This window comes from Aspergillus stella-maris (genome assembly GCF_047715825.1).
Source record: "Aspergillus stella-maris strain CBS 113639 unplaced genomic scaffold BDV14scaffold_34, whole genome shotgun sequence".
Taxonomy (NCBI): domain Eukaryota; kingdom Fungi; phylum Ascomycota; class Eurotiomycetes; order Eurotiales; family Aspergillaceae; genus Aspergillus; species Aspergillus stella-maris.
Window position 1 is genome coordinate 209,942 of NW_027396828.1, and position 16,037 is coordinate 225,978.

A 16,037-nucleotide genomic window follows, 5' to 3' on the forward strand; every position below is an offset into this window, starting at 1 on the left:
CAGCCATATACTCCGTGATTTATACTAACACTGCAATCTAAATTTAGCGCTATATTATTACAGGAGATATTTATACAAGGGTCCAGCAAAACGAGCGTCCAAGTGTGAGAAACTGAAGATCCACCTGACAGCGGGATTCGTCTATATTGAAAGAACCAAAACCCATCCACGGCGAACCATCCGAACCTGAAAGACCTCGACCAGGATTTACATCGGAGGCATGATATCCATAGCGCCATGGCCCATGTAATCACCCGAGACTTCAACGTATCCAGAATAAAAGCCAACAGTAGTACCATCCATGACATACTCCTGGTCCGGCTGCGCGGCCGTGACGATAAGTTCGGAGCCATCCGCCAGTGTAATGTTATGCTGGAGTACATATGTGACGCCAGTAGCCTTAGAGTGAAATACATTATCCGTAGAGCGCTGGAAGTCCAACACAGGAAGCGCGGTATTAGCGCCGTCCTGATCGAGCATAGTCACGAAGGTCTTGTTGCCGTTGATCTCGTCCTCCCAGTCCCAAATAGAGATATAACTCTCCGTGCCGGTTTTGTCGGTCAGGTACAGTCCGAACCAGGTGAAGTGGTCGGGCTGCGTGGGGCCCCATTGCCGGTCATACCACGTTACAGAGTGGCGAGGATCAATAGTGAGCGTGATATTGTCTACGACGAATGTGCCGCGAGGCCGGGCCTCTGGTAGCGATACCTGATGCTGGATACCGCCGCCCCAGCGCCAGGAGCCTAAGCCTGCGTTTAAGAGGACAGGGCCCTGGAAGTCGAGGTCGATGTCGAATTCTGTTCCGGGGTGATGGCTGAAGATGCGCATGGGGGGGAGTACCGCCTCTTTGGAGGAGGAAGCAGCGCCCTGACCCGTGGTCTCGAGGCCGAACCTTCCGCCGGGCATTGTCAGGTTGAAGGGGTCCAGGGTGCCGTTGTTGTTCTTGACCTGGCCGACGTTTTGATAGTTCTTTGGGTATGGGACAGACGGGTTATCGAGCGACATGATACCGGCGCGTTGGGTCGCACTGCCGTTACGGACGAGTGCGTTCACGTTGAGGAGGAAGGACCGGTTGTTAGTGGTGCGGATGTAGTTGACTGCCCAGAAGGAATCAAGGGCATGGTTGGCTTCGACCAGGTTGACGTCCGATATGTCATAAAAGACGGGGAGTGCTTCCTGGGCTAATGGTTAGAATGAAAGACGTGGTTGAGAAGATGATACAGCCTGACTTACAATCAAAGCACTCGGGGAATAGAAGGGCGAGGGTTGGCCGGCGTCCTTGGCTGCGCAAAGGGTGGCGAGCCAGGCGAGGAGGGAGACAGAGAGACGCATAGTGCATAAGCTTTGTTGATTTAGACTTCAGTAGTGCCAGGATATTCTTCAGGCTATGCTGTATCTATAGTACATGCTGCCATCTCCGGCTTTCGTGTTTCTTCACACAGCGGAAGCTGGAGATCCCGGCCGGGGAGCCCTATAGGGATTTGCACCGAGACACCCCCGAGTTTGGTCTCCACGCTTTCGGCGTCCGCGAGATCCGAGTGCCGCTTAGTTGTGTCGCAGATGCCCCGTGCTTGCACAGGCTTGGAAGGGTCGTCTGATTGGGCAGACCCACCCGGCGCAGTTACTCACTCTCCATGCCATTGCTCTGCGAAGGAAGAGTAGTGGTTATGCGCCACACTGCAGAAAAGCGTACATCTAGCCCGGCCAACAAAATGCAGAACCTGCCGAAGACACCCAGTCAGGTCAATGTCATCTTAGTCAGCGGGGCTAATGGAACTACTGGATATGCCATCATCGAGCACTTGATCCGTACACCGTCTACCGAGCGGTAACCACTCCTCCATTTACCCTGCATAGCCCGTACTACTGAGTTTGACATTCACATCTTCCTGGGTAGGTCCAAGATAGTCATCACATCTCGAAAGCACTTAACAAACTATCGAATTGACCCTCGGGTTGACTTAATGGCCATCGACCTACTTTGTTCCAGGGAGGAGACCGCCGCAGAGCTCAAACCGATCTGCTCAGGTGTCACCCACGCATACTTCACGTCCTTTGTGCACGACGACGACTTCTCCAAACTCACCTTGCTCTTAGATGATGCTTGAACCCTTGGCCCCTGGTAATATATAACATGGAAAGCGAGCTTGGAGACGGACCTGCTCATGCTACTAGATCACTGTGCTGAAGCAGGAGCTATCTAGAAAACTGCATTGATAACCATAGGCGCTTGCATGCGCCCAGACGGAGGATTGCGGAATCTGGTGTCTGGAGGTCCCCCGCATCCTTCCTTTCTCAGTGGCGGACTATCATGGGTCATGCCGTCGCTACAAGACCATATTATCATCCCACGTGCCGTAGTATTGTTGCCCCGACTGGCGTCGACCATCATTGTCTTTGCCAGGCCTTTATCCAACCCTTAACCTCGCCCGCAGCGTCACGCAGCCCAAAGCCCAACCTCCTAACTACATCCACCTCTCCAGAATCTAGAATGCCGAACGCCTCATGAGTGACCTGCAGCAATTCTCACGTAATGTCCTTTGGTGTTGCTGGGGTGGAGGCAGGTCGCTGCCCGGAATGTCTCGCAGTGCCTGGTACCATATCTACTTGGTGGATTTAGGTGTCTTTATTGGCTGAAATGTTTGCCTATTGCGGCCATATAAACACCACTACAAATACATAGAGATACCTGGTTTATGTCATATCACTAAATTCTTTGTCTTATCCAAATTCATTGACTCGTATCGCGGACCTTAGGGTGATATTGAAAATCTGGTCTACGGAGCAGCTTGTTCGTCAACATTCAAGCAGTTTGTTGCTGTTGGTCTTCAGAAATCTGCATAGCCAGATGCCAATCTAAATGTTCCAAAACGCCAGCCGCAGGGACAGGCCGACTGCAATGCGGACAAGTATAGCTCCCTGACCCCGAGCTTTCCACAGCCTGCACCGAGTCCACCGCACCACGTACCATTGGCGCTGCAAAATAAGACGAAATGGAACGACTGCGCTGAGGCTTAACTTCGAATCCCGAAAGCCGCAAGGACAGTCCCTGACAAGGCCATAAGCTCGTGTCGCCGGCGAATTTCATCAACAGGGCCTGCGCGGCTGGCATGAGCGAATTTTCCGACATGGGCATTCCTGCAGGAATCACGACCTGCCTTGAACGTCCGGGCCCGAACCGGCCATCAATGTGATGGGTCAGTGCAAGAGTTGTCGGACGCAATTCGTATCCCTCAGCTTCCAGTTCGTGGATCCGTCCGAGCAAATCAGCAATAAAGATACGAAGCCAGTACATTGCACGACCGGCTGGAAGCTTGGGGACAAATGTCTTGGCTGAAAGCATCGATTGAACGTGTATGCGACGCACTACTTCGCTTCTATCGATGCCGCGGATGACATCGTAGACCCAGCGACCGGCTTCCAAGCCCAAAACCGACTGTAACCGCGGCAGAGTCACTGATAATAGAGAAGACACCTGGTCGGTCTCAAACTCACGCACGAGATGGCGTCCTAGTATTCGTCCGAGTCCGCGGATCTTGGTCACTCGGCTAGATGACAGGAAACTGGAAACTGCGCCTGGCAGCACTACAGTCTGGCCGTTTGGCTTGTTACGCCCGGCGGCCAGCTTCGCTAGCATTTTGTTCGGGGCAATGCCTGCCGAACAGGTATATTTCAGCTGCCGCAGTATCTCTTGCCTCAGGTTGTTGATGATCTGCGACCCGATGTTGGACGCAATCTCGTCCCAGTCAGTGGCGTGGTCCTTGACCTCAAGGTGCACCTGTGGACGTTCCTGAACGTGCGCATCATTCCACTCCAAATTTCCCTCTAGTTGGGGGACCGGAAGATGTGCGTCTAATTCAACCGATGGGGGCTTTTCTACCTCAGGGTGCCGTTTAACAAGCTCCTGGTATACCAAGGAGGAAAGATCAATGAAGATCTCATCAATGCTTGCCCTTTCAATCAAGGGCGGAGCCGGAAAGCATGCCCGGACCAGGGCCATTGTCCGGCGGGCCTCCACTCGATAGGGATCCAATGCAGCCTTGTCTGTTTTCATCCTTTTCAGAACATCCGATCGGTACGCCCAGGTCGGTGATCCTTCACGCCAGGTGGCGACATGTTGCAGGACAATATCGGGGCACTTTTCCTTGACCTCATCCACGGACATGCCCCGACTCAAACCGTGTTCCCGCGCAGCGTAGTTCAGGGCAATAACTGCATTCCACTGCTGAACTGCAAGTGGAACCGTCGGTGGGAGACCTAGGCGGACGCTCTCGCATTGGGCGTAGAATGCATCGTAGTCGACCAGGGCAATCACCCGTAGCGGGCTCCTCGGCGAGCCTTGTTGCAGGAGGCGGAGATGGCGATAGGTATAGCGCGACTCTCTGGCATACGACATGACATCGGGTGTGGGAAGGGACTATGATCTGGTGCCAGATGAGGGCGAGGTCCTTATAGCACACCTACCCCTACCTTGGCTATTCAGGTCCACACCTACTCCAGTGGCTCCGGATCAGACGGGATCGGTGACCCACAGACCACTGCACGATGAAATGATCGAAGGCCTGTGATTGGTCAGATAAATTCAAGGTTCGATCCTCCGATCAGGTCCGGACGTCATGAGCATTTCTACTGCTTCGTTAAAGAGGGTCAACCACCGCAGTCCGGCCGCCTCAGTTGCCCTTCTATGCTCCGCCACATACATGTCATGGCGCCTGTTCTCCGTCAACACGCCCAGCGAACCAACTCTAAACCCCAAGTCAAAGCTAGAACATCATCAGTACAGTCCCCTAAACCCGCACCCCGCGCATCCCACAAATGGAACCAATTCCGTCGCTACGCCTCAGAGTCCCCCTACCCTGACTTCCAGTCGCCCTCGCCCGAAGAATGTTCGCGCGCCAACCGCATCCTCACCAAGCTGCACGGCGCCCGCGATCCGCTTTCCAGCAATGCAATGAACGCCGATAACGTCGCCCGCCCCAGCAGCTTCCCTGACGTGCTGCACGGTCTCGTCTACGGGGTCCTCTGCCAAGCAACAAACGAGCAGAACGCAATCCGCCAAGTACACAGTCTCGATAAAACATTCGGATCCTGGACGAACTTCACTTCGATCGCTGGGGGCGGCGAATCCAAGCTGAAAGACGCATTGGCATGCGGCGGCCTTCACGAGCGGAAATCTCGCATGATCATTAGGATCCTCGAGCAGGTCAAGAAGAACCACGGTGAATATACGCTGAACCATCTATTCCGCGCGACAGACTCGGAGGCCATGCAGGAGCTCCTCTCGTATTACGGGATTGGGCCGAAAACAGCGAGTTGTGTGCTTGCTTTGACGCTGCAGCGGCACCGGTTCGTTGTCGACACGCATATTTATCGACTTACGGGGCAGTTGGGGTGGAGGCCGTCTAGTGCATCTGCGGAGCTTGCTCGGGCTCATCTAGAGCGCAGGATTCCTGATGATTTCAAGTATTCCTTGCATTTACTATTCATCACGCATGGGAGGGAGTGTCCACGCTGTCGCGCTGGCGGTGACCGTAACTACGACTGTGAACTTATGCGTGGCTTAGAAGGGTAGCTGCCAGATAGGCTGGTGTCAGTTCGTTTGTGTTGTGGTGTCTTTGAATCGAGACACACTTTGGAAATGTGTTGGAGTTATCCAATATATGTATATACAGTGTGCAGATGGCACCCAGCTTTTAATGTCCGGGACTGAACTGCATGAAGTAGCTGTTGAAATGAGAGTGCCATAGCATTAGAGCTAATACTGCTCTATAAAAGTACCAAATTATGTGCAGTGAAGGTTAAATGCGGTCATCTATTGGACCCATGCTATGGCTGCTGCGCCCCTCAAGATCAACTTCAACAACAGGTTATTTCATGGTTGCAACCAAGTAGAACAACAGTTGTATACCCCAGTCGACCCAGACGATCAGGATTGATCTATTAAAAAAGACTGGACCCGATCTAAGATACCTGACATCATGCTACTCATCATGACGTAGCAACCATCTTCCAGAAAGGGATTATATAGAGCGGTACCCAGCATTTCCAACCTTCGGCCACCAACGTTTTCTTAGATCTCACCATGGAAATTTCTGTCTGCGCTCCTCCGTCCGCTCGGGTGGCCTTTGTCACCGGCGCCAACGGCATGGGAGGCCAAGCGATTGTTGACCACCTCATCCGGACCCCGAAGCATGAATGGTAACCCCATCTTCCGACCTGAACATTGCAAGGCAAGGACTAATTACCCCGGGGAAGGTCGCAAATCATCATAACCTCGCGCAATGCACCAAAGACCTGTTGGACTGACCCAAGGGTCCGATTCATTGCCCTTGATTTTCTGCAGGAAGAACGCGAGGCACTCATAGCCAAGTTGAAAAAAAGGTGTCGACAGGTCACCCACGCTTTCTTCACCTCGTATGTCCATGACAGCAAACCAGCTAAGCTGCCCGAGACAAATTGCCCGCTGTTTTCCAATTTTCTCGAGGCCGTCGACGCCGCCTGTCCGCGGCTCCAGCGAGTCAGTCTTCAGACTGGAGGCAAGGTGTGTTGCGAGTGGAGTGGACTGTTTCTCTTCATCCGTGGTGTGTTGAACTGACGTCTCACAGCACTACGGCATTCAATACCGGGGGTTTGACTTCCCCTGTTCCGAAGACACCCCGCGGTATCAAGGCCCAGGCGCCGAAACCCTATTCTACTATCAACAAGAGGACACTCTCTTTGCAGTCCAGCAACGCACCAAGCGGTGGCACTACAACATCATCCGACCCTTTGGCATCGTCGGCTTTACAAACCAGTGTAAGTCATGTGCTTTTGCGTAGCGCGGGAAGACTTCAAACCCGGGCACGGGCCAGAGCTAATCCTTTCCTCTTTAGTTTCCGGCATGAACGAAGCCCTGTTAATCGCGCAGTACTTCCTCATCTGTCGCGAGCTAGGCCACTCTGCCCAGTGGCCAGGCAACTACAACGGCTGGCACCAGGTTGAAGGCCAGTCGTACGCGCCTAGCCTCGCAGATATGCACGTCTGGGCCGCGACAAGCGAGCAAGCCTGCGACCAGGCCTTCAACCACGGCAACGGCGACGCCATTGTCTGGAGATTCCTGTGGACGCTCTTCGGGCGGTACTACGGTGTTGAGATCGAGGGGCCTGATTCCTATGCCGGTGCAGATAACCAGCAGCCGCGCTTCAAAATGGCCGAGTGGGCGCGCGACAAACGCGCGATTTGGATGCGCATTACGGAACAGTACGGTGGGGCTGCAGATTCTTTTCAAGACCAGGGCTTTGCCATGCTGGACGGATTGTTCTCGCCGCCGACTCCTGGGGCGACGTTTTTGACTACGACGCACAAGGCGCGCGAGTTTGGTTGGGGGCGGATTGATGACTCGCATGAGGCTTGGATTAGTACTTTTCGCTCTTATGAAAATGCGGGTATTCTCCCGGACCCGGAGCGTTTTCTGGAAGGGGATGAATGATGGCGTTGTGGATGGATTGTATATATATATTGAATAGCAGATGGTGGGGTGAATTGAGTCTTTCTTAACCTAAAGTCCTGTCACAGTATTAGTCTTAGAAGCTTCATGGCTAATGATGCTGCTATGTCATTCTGAAAGGCTAGACTGCGTAGTTGGCCAATGTTCAAAAGATCAAATTTGCAAGAAGGGAACATGGAAGCTTTTGTTATTGACAAATTCTTCGCTGATATTTCATTCTATCTTAGTAAAACAAAAACTGTCCTAACTTTTGTCTATGTTGACCCGACTCGGCAAATGCAATGGTCTTCGTTTCCGCGCGACGCAGCAACACATTGGATGCCATCAGGGGAGAATTGGCAAAACACCAGCATTCTCATACACACGCATGGTGTTCAGCCAAGACTGGTAGGTATCATCACCATGGTCCCAGCCAAACTGCCGCGCCTTGACAACGGTACTAATGAAAGGCGCCAAGTTCGCCGCAGGCGTGATGTACCAGTTCATGAGCTTAAACGCGTCTATCTGGAAAGCCTCCGGGTCCCCACCATACCTAGCGACAATTCGCTCCCAAACAGCCTTCTTGTCCAGGGCCCACTCGCCCAGATCAAATGGCTCCGTCGCAGCCGTGGGGGGCTCGAATCTATCCATCGGAACCTGGAAATACTTGGCGAGCAAGTGCCACAGGAACATCCACACGATGACGTCGCCGTCGTCGTGGTTGAAGGCCTCGTTTTTGCACTGGGGGTTTGTGGCTGCCCAGAGAGTCAGGTTGGCTATTCCTGGGGCGGACGACTGCTTCTCGACGCGGTGGTAGCTTTCCAACGTCCCGGGCCAGCGGGGGGCCTCGCCGAGTTCTCGGCAGATCAAGAAATACTGAGCCAGGGGGAGTGTTTCGTTGATTCCCAGGTCTGCAGAATGGGTTAGCAAACGGATGGGGGTTATACTGGGCTAGGTATGCGTACATTGGCAACTATACCCGATGATGGCCATGGGACGAATGATATTGTAACTCCAGGAGTTGCGGCGTTTCTGGGCGGCAAAAAGGTCGTCTTCCTGTTCGTAATAGAAAATGTTCTCTGGGCCCTCGTAACGAGGCATGCTTTCCAGAAGGGGCATTGTGATGTTCCTGTATTGAAACCCGTAGTGCTGCCGGCAGTAGGTTAGAGAGTCTCGTCCTGCTATCTCATGTAGGGGGAGTGAAAAGTCTGCAACCCGTGCTTACCTTGCCTCCGGTTTGCAGTACTACCCGCTGCAGCTTGGGACAGGCTAGGTCCACTGCTTCAATAAAGTTACGGAACAAGGGGCCATTCTTCTTATACAGCTGCGAAAAGTCGTTGTTGTGGATGTAGGATGAGAAAAAGGCATGGGTCACGCCCGCGCACAATCCTTTGATCTTCTCGACGATAGCCTCGGCCGGTTCCAGGAAGTCTATGGCGATAAAGCGCACCCTTGGATCGGTGTAGACGGTCTTGATCGAGCTTCTCGAGGTGATGATGATCTCGGACCTTGGGTAGTGGTGAGCAGACACAGACTATCAAGAGGCGAGACATCATCATGGGTGTTGGGTAGGGAGCGGAGGACTCACCACTCCCGGGCTGGCTGCTTGATCAGATGATCAATAATAGCACTGCCGCTAATACCGTTGGCACCGGTAACAAAGGCGACTTTGCTGTCTGCAGCGCGAATTCCGTAGATGTTGTTCATGGTGAAGGAGATTGATTCCTGCGAATGTGTAGCACAACTGAATTCCCAGAGCAGGTCCTTTGGGGGGCCTTTATAGCCCGTCGTCCTCTCCGGCGGCTACTATAACAAGTCAGTTTCTGTACTACATGGGGAGTCAGAATATGTTCCACCCCGACTTGGCAGCCTGGTGATGGTGTTTTTACTTTGAAGTTTTGTACTCAGTGTAGATGCCGCCAAGTCCAGACGGCCCACAGAAAGCCCACAGGGGCTCCGCTCTGGCTGCACAAGCGAGTGGATCAAATGTCCCCGAGGGCGTCGACGAATTCCCTTAACTTGTCTTCGGCTCCCACTTTTTTTTTTAATCTTGCGGACTTTGACTCTGCCCTGGACGCCTTTGCTCATCTATAGGTCACATGACTGAGACTACCAATGCCAACGATAGTCATTATTGTGAATGCAGACAGTGAGAAGGTCATTCATTTAATCATGCTGGGTCAAACTACTCTAGACACACTGATGGAATTGATTATATAATACTAAAACTATCAAACATTTAGTATTTAGCTCTCCTATACAGCTCAACCTCTGCCTCTGCCTAGCCAAACAACAGAATGCATTTTTACAACATCAAAGAGATTACAAAGGAATGGCTACAACCTTCGCAGGCTCCATCCGGCCCATAACCGGCGCAAACTGTGCACCACTCGTCGCCACATACAGAACCGAACGCTCCTGATCGATGGCCGCAGCAGTCGATCCGCCAACCACAAGCATGAACTGGTTGCCCGCGAGTAGCCGCACACGTCCCTCCGGCGAGATCTCAATCACCTCGTTCTGCGGATTGGTCGTAAGATACGCCGTACCATCCACAGCCAGCGCAAATCCGTCGAAAAAGAACCCGCTGGCGATGATCTCGACCGGGCCCGTAGGAGTTGCGTTCTCGTCAACCGGGAAGCGCGCAAATACCTCCTGGCTGGAACTCGTGTAGTACACGTAATTTTTTCGCACCTTGATTCCGTTCACCCCAACCTTCACGGGCTACCCGGCTGCCGGGGGCATGGAAGGGTGGGACAGCGCCACGGAGTAGTCGCCCGTCGTCGTGTTAAGGCGCCAAACTGCGCCCTTGGCGGCATCGGTGAGCAGGAGAAGATTGTCGGCATACTTCGCCATCCCGTCTAGGAAGGTCGCGTTTGGCATGCGTGCTAGGATTTCGGTGCAGGGAGCATGGCCGGTTAGGTCGACCGTCCAGACGTTAAAAGAGCCCGGGGTTGGCGTAACGCTCGGGAGAGAAAGGTTGCCCACGACAATGGCGAAAATGTCATGGGTTAGCTCGACAATGCCCAGCGTGCTCATGGCATGGGGGAAGGTGGTGATGATGGAAGTACGCGCTGAACTGCTGCCGTTGGCGTTTGGGTCAATGGACCAGAGCTCAGGGGCGTCAATCCGTGTAGCAAGGAGTGAGCCGTCGGACCGTACAGCCAGATTCTCGATCCAAGTGCCATTGTTCTTCAGCTGGAAGATGGTGGAGGCTGTCTTGGACTGGAAGCCTCTTGGGAACTGGGGTGCAGCAAAGGCCGTCTGAACGAGAAGTCCAGCTATGAACTTGGAAAGCCGCAAATTTCGAGATACGTAGAGAACGACTTGAATACAATACTGATGCGATTTAAAGGATGAACATTGCCTTTTATATTGCCGTCCTCCAGGCAGTGCTCGCGGCATGATGAGGGAACCAGGGACGGGCCTCCGGTCTTGTTGAGCCATGAATGTGGCGTCACGTTCCCCAGCACCGAATTAATTCGATGCCACTGAGTGTCCTAAACAGGATGAGATTCTAAATCCGATATGCGTAGCAAAGGGTCGGGTATAACGGCATTCCCAGGTGTCTCGTCCTTTGGAAGTCGTTTCTCACAGGTGCCTTTGGGGCACAGGGAATGCCCAGGCGCCGGCAGGGAGAGGGGGGGAGGGGAGGTGGGCGCAAGTGGATCTTTGCTTTCCATAGACCTTGGATCGCGGCGAGCGCAAAACGGGCCTTGAGGGACCATGGACAACATTGGCTGACGTCTCATTTAGTTGCGCTAACCCGGCAACCGGATAAAGCTGCCTGCCTATTTCTTTATCGCAGTGAGACCTCGACTACGCCCTGAGTCGGCGTGACCGCCGTGCCGGATATCTCGGCATGGCGGGAAGGAGAAGTTATGAAACGATGCATTTTTAGTGTATCTGTGCCTCCTAGCAATGGTGCTGTATATAAGTCTGCACAGGTAAGAGACGCTTCTTATGAAGGAGAAGAGATCGGCGGCATGCAGGAAACCGATCCTCAATTCAAGGCTTCGTGCTTTGATGAAAAGGATACCACCCTTGATCTGCCCACTGGAGTTCCCTACACACCCGAATCATCGCGAACACAATCACTCCATTCGAGCAGCGGCCATCGGCGCGACTTGGAAGCCGGATTGGCCCCAAACGAAGCAGCTCAAGCCATGTCTTTTGGGCGAGGCAGGCCGCATCCGCCACCACTACCAGACCGCGAGGACTATGTTGTCGACTTTGACGGACCTGACGACGCGTCCTTTCCCCAAACCTGGCCGTTGAGAACCAGGTACGAAGCCCCTGTTCCCCTCCATCCAGGATTTCCACGATGCAACTGACTGGCCTGTCCTTTACTGCTTAGGCTCTTCATCAGGGTCATTCTTGCCTTCACCTGCATCAGCTCGACCTTCGACTCGGCCGTCTTCAGCCCATCCATGAGCCAGGCGGCCAAACACTTCCATGTCAGTGTGGAAGTGGCTGCCCTGGGCAGCTCTCTCTATATAGCTGGCTATGCATTCGGCCCCCTGGTCTGAGCGCCTCTCTCTGAACGCCACGGTCGCCGTCTCCCGGTCGTCGTTGCCATGTGGTCCTTGACTTCTCGTGCGTCGGCGCAGCGTAGCGATACTTTGTAGTAACACGATGTAGCAGTAATTACCCAGCATGCATTGTGCCTACACCGCGACGCAAACCTGTGTCCGGAGCCTCCAAGCCTGTCTCTTGGACTTCGAAGTCTGATACATGTAACCTGTACCTGGAAGGGGTTTGTAACAATAATAAACCTAAGCTATGCCACTCGTCAGGTGCGGATTTTGGTATAAGCTTTACTGCATTCCTGCTGTGTAGATTGGCAAGAGTCATAATATGTACTTAGTCACCCCATAGCATGATTTAGTGCCACGGCTCCATTGGGCACTCGCACATTTTGGCATTGGCACATCCCTCTGGTCGGAGAACCTCACCGTATCCTCCCACTACCTAATTACCTGGGGCGGTCTGGCTAATTCTTGGTTTGTATAGTTGCTATCACTACTGCAAGGCCTGCGTGCGATCCACAGCATAGGCTGCGTAGCAAGCAATAGCAAGACTGATTGAAACCCCACGTATGCCGCGAATCTTTCCTAATCCAGAAGAGCCTGGTTTGCACGAGCTTTACAGCTTGCATTGAGAAAGTGATCGGATCAACCGGCTGGAAGCTGCTGGTAATCGCTGGGATCAGCATTCAACTCATTGTCCTTAGGTGACGCATTGCATGCAACTGGAATCAACCAGCTCAGTACATCGGGACATAAATCGCAGCTTTCCTCCCACTCCATTGGCATGGTTTTTTTATTTTTGTTCCATGCTTTTTAATCGATGTTTGCTCAATAATCTCAGGATGCTGAAAGTGGATATCCCCATTTCCGATCCCCCTCTTCAGATACCGGCGGTGCATCTGGTACTCCTGGTCCTTTCACTGATTGTTAGTTTCCTCCCTATCTACCACACAGCTTGTGACTCGAGCTTCCAATAACCCAAGGGCAGTTCTTGAAACAAACGCTCTTCAATCCCCTCCGCCATCTTCCTGGGCCGTGGTATACCTCTGTGACAGGCCTCGTGCTTCGCTTCCATGCGCTGAACGGCTACCGGTCTCAATGGGTCGATGAGCTGCATAGGAAATATGGTCCGGTCGTTCGTATCTCCCCCGACGAGGTGGATGTTTGCGACTATGATGGATATCGCGAGATCCACAAGATCAGCAATCCCTTCATCAAATCCCCGTGGTACATCAAATTCCGCGAGGCTGTAAATTGCTTTACTGCAACTGACACGCAGGTCCATGCCCGCAAGCGAAGGCTTCTCTCGCGTCCCTTCAGCAAGAGTTCTCTCCGCGAGCATTGGGAACCGACCGTGCGTCAACTGGCGGAAGCCGCTGTGCAAGGCATCAAGAAGGAAGCAGTATCTGGACCCTCGGATGCAATGAAATGGTGGACTTCCATGGCCACTGATGTAACGGGGGCATTGGTTTTCAGTGAAGATTTTAGCATGACCAAAACCGGACAGGTTCGTTCTTATACCTAAAAAGCTGTGGGTGCGTCAGCCCTAACTCAATTACCTATGCTAAGAGACTCTACTTTCCTTCAGAAAAACAAGTATATCGACGAATTGGAGTTTGTCAACAAGGCTCGGGCGCTCCGACTGGAGGTTTACGGCCTGTACTGTGCGCTTAGAACCTGCACCTTTGGCTACTTTGACCCTCTTACTCGTGCGGATCAGTACATCGAAAAGAGAAGCGCGGAGATAGTCCAGCGGGCCTCGCAAAGGGAGCTGCCGAAAGCAAACATCTTTGCAGGTTTAAAAGGCGGCAAGAGCAGCGACGAGACAATGGCCGACCGCGAAGTCCTGATAGAGTCCGTCATGCTGATCGTAGCCGGCTCTGGAACAACAGCTGTGACAATGACCTTCCTCACATGGGCAGTGATGGCGAACCACGAGATCCAGTCGCGGCTGGTGAATGAGGTCGCAGCCCTGCGAGTGGACTTTACAGACGCGGAGCTGGAGGAGCTGCCTTACCTTAACGCAGTCATCAACGAGTCGCTCCGCTTGTATGGTGCCGCGCCTTTTGGACTGCCTCGTGTTGTTCCCATGGCCGGTTTCAATGTATGTGGCCACCAAATCCCCGGCGGCTCTATCGTTACTACCCAGTCCTACTCTTTGCATCGAGACGGTAGTGTATGGGCTGAGCCTGATAAGTAAGCTGACCTGACCCTGCAACCTGCCTCTCTCCACAACAGTTCCTAACCGCTTGAAAACACAGATTCCATCCTGAACGGTGGCTGGACGAGTCACAGCATGCAAAGGCAATTTTTGCGCCCTTTGGCGGTGGGAGCAGAACGTGTATTGGGCTTCACGTCGCCCAGATGGAGCTTCGGTTCGCTACTGCCTTGCTCTTCCGTCAATGCGCGTGTATCAAACTGGCCCCATCTACCACGCCAGAGTCCATGGAGATTGCGCAGTACTCCCTCATCGCTCCGAGAGGCAGGAAGTGTGAGGTGATGCTTTGATGCCTCGCCTGCTGAGTGGGTGGGCTGTGACCACGTCAACTGGGTGAACTCTACCGCTCAGATAGGTAGCTAGGGTAGGTTTTTTAGGTTAGGGAGTGCATAGGTGATCTTGACATAGGGTAGTTGCCATCTTTGAATGATTACGGTACCGGAAATGCTAGCTTTGATTTTAACTACATCACTGTGTGGAAGCTTTCCTTTGGTCCCTAGAACACATATTGCCTTAGTTGTATGCACGGCTCGAGAAGTAGAATACCTTCAGTGACTCGGTTGTCGCGATGGAGTTAATGAGCAAACGCTGTGGCAATTTCTGCCCGCTGATACCCAATCTGAAGGCCGTGCAAAACCACAAAAGAATAAAGGTGGGCTTAGAGGCATCGCATTCTCCAGAGAACGTAAGTAGCCGTGAGGTCTTAGAATCTGAACCTAACCCACGAATGATCGACCCTACATGGCCTTGAATCGCGGGTAAAAGCCGGAGCCTGGGGGGTTGCGACCCGTGATGATCTTTTGAGTGCCGAGTTACCGGTTGGCCACTGGAATGTGGGTTCTGTCTTGCCTTTTTGTGACAGTGACACTGTGCATAGGCGGGTTGTGCAGGCAGAGGAGAGACACCATGCTACCTTTGGCAGCCCTCGGAGAGCCTTTCATGACCAGTTGCAATACCCACATGGACCTTCATGTCTGCGTTATTGCGTTCACCCCCACGCCCACACCTCTTGTTAAATTCAGAACCCCCATCCACACCCCCCCTCCGAGATGAGAGAGCGTTAACTCAGACATATCCAGGAGGCAAAGACCACGACAATGACCGCAGTGAGTACTCCAAATCAATCCCCTTGAGTCAAGTTTCCCATACAATCCCACGAGCACCCGCTTAGAAGAAGCAGAACCTAAACATCAACCACATCGGCATGTCCGTTCCGAACCTCGACGACGCAATCAAATGGTACTCTACTGTCTTCGGCTTTCGTCTCCTCCGCCAAGTGACCCGGTCTCGTCCAGAGACGCCCGATTTGCCAGTACTCACAATGTACGGCCCGATTATGCAAAAGGCAAAAATCGCCTTCATGACGGCAGGTAACGGGATTGGTTTCGAGCTGTTTGAGTTTGTCGATCCGGGGTTTGAAGACCCGGGGCGGACCTTTGAGGAAGGCGAGTTTACAAGGGGCGGCTTGTTCCATTTTGCAATCACTGTTCCGGATGTGGGTGCTTTGGCGGACAAGGCCGTTGAGAATGGTGGCAGGCAGATATGTGGCCCTGTGGGCATGGGTAGTGGTGAATACGCGTTGTATATTGCTGATCCTTGGGGCAATGTCATTGAATGCATGAACTGCAGCTTTGAGCTTCTTGTTGGCCAGCAGAGAAGCTAGTTTTGGCAGCAAGAAAATCGCGTTATGCATGTATATACACGTTTTGGGAGTGGGCTATGCGTCAATAATGACAAGAATCCATTTGCAATCCCTTTATAGATCCCCGGCATGAAGCTTTAAGTCCGGAATACTATTTTAGTAAAATGAACTCACTAGGTAGTT

At 52.9% G+C, this 16,037-nt stretch overlaps 7 protein-coding genes across 7 annotated transcripts; 3 read left to right on the top strand and 4 right to left on the bottom strand.

Moving 5' to 3' along the window:
• Positions 1-36: 36 nt before the first annotated feature.
• Positions 37-1,350, bottom strand: BDV14DRAFT_209428 (uncharacterized protein). The gene is made up of 2 exons (XM_073775643.1): positions 1,234-1,350; positions 37-1,176 (listed from the first exon to the last, which is right to left on the bottom strand). Exons 1-2 carry the CDS (start codon positions 1,330-1,332, stop codon positions 208-210), a joined length of 1,068 nt encoding a protein of 355 aa, XP_073627251.1. The 5' UTR covers positions 1,333-1,350; the 3' UTR covers positions 37-207.
• Positions 1,351-2,723: 1,373 nt separating this feature from the next.
• On the bottom strand, positions 2,724-4,466 carry BDV14DRAFT_175158 (DNA/RNA polymerase). Its single transcript, XM_073769018.1, has one exon. It carries the CDS (start codon positions 4,394-4,396, stop codon positions 2,804-2,806), a length of 1,593 nt encoding a protein of 530 aa, XP_073627252.1. The 5' UTR covers positions 4,397-4,466; the 3' UTR covers positions 2,724-2,803.
• A 182-nt stretch (positions 4,467-4,648) lies between these two features.
• BDV14DRAFT_175159 (endonuclease III domain-containing protein) lies at positions 4,649-5,780 on the top strand. Its single transcript, XM_073769019.1, has one exon. It carries the CDS (start codon positions 4,685-4,687, stop codon positions 5,570-5,572), a length of 888 nt encoding a protein of 295 aa, XP_073627253.1. The 5' UTR covers positions 4,649-4,684; the 3' UTR covers positions 5,573-5,780.
• Positions 5,781-5,970: 190 nt separating this feature from the next.
• Positions 5,971-7,517, top strand: BDV14DRAFT_175160 (SDR family oxidoreductase). The gene is made up of 4 exons (XM_073769020.1): positions 5,971-6,198; positions 6,256-6,541; positions 6,606-6,795; positions 6,873-7,517. Exons 1-4 carry the CDS (start codon positions 6,083-6,085, stop codon positions 7,466-7,468), a joined length of 1,188 nt encoding a protein of 395 aa, XP_073627254.1. The 5' UTR covers positions 5,971-6,082; the 3' UTR covers positions 7,469-7,517.
• Positions 7,518-7,810: 293 nt separating this feature from the next.
• On the bottom strand, positions 7,811-9,172 carry BDV14DRAFT_209430 (SDR family oxidoreductase; the record flags this gene model as incomplete). The annotated part of the gene is made up of 4 exons (XM_073775644.1): positions 7,811-8,376; positions 8,431-8,614; positions 8,691-8,973; positions 9,054-9,172. The coding sequence occupies 4 exons, from the start codon at positions 9,170-9,172 to the stop codon at positions 7,811-7,813; spliced, it is 1,152 nt and encodes a 383-aa protein (XP_073627255.1).
• Positions 9,173-9,787: 615 nt separating this feature from the next.
• On the bottom strand, positions 9,788-10,870 carry BDV14DRAFT_209431 (uncharacterized protein; the record flags this gene model as incomplete). Its single annotated transcript, XM_073775645.1, has 3 exons — positions 9,788-10,189; positions 10,232-10,746; positions 10,828-10,870. 3 exons carry the CDS (start codon positions 10,868-10,870, stop codon positions 9,788-9,790), a joined length of 960 nt encoding a protein of 319 aa, XP_073627256.1.
• Positions 10,871-12,836: 1,966 nt separating this feature from the next.
• Positions 12,837-14,502, top strand: BDV14DRAFT_190385 (cytochrome P450; the record flags this gene model as incomplete). Its single annotated transcript, XM_073771328.1, has 4 exons — positions 12,837-12,920; positions 12,962-13,501; positions 13,583-14,190; positions 14,256-14,502. 4 exons carry the CDS (start codon positions 12,837-12,839, stop codon positions 14,500-14,502), a joined length of 1,479 nt encoding a protein of 492 aa, XP_073627257.1.
• Between the last annotated feature and the right edge of the window lie 1,535 nt (positions 14,503-16,037).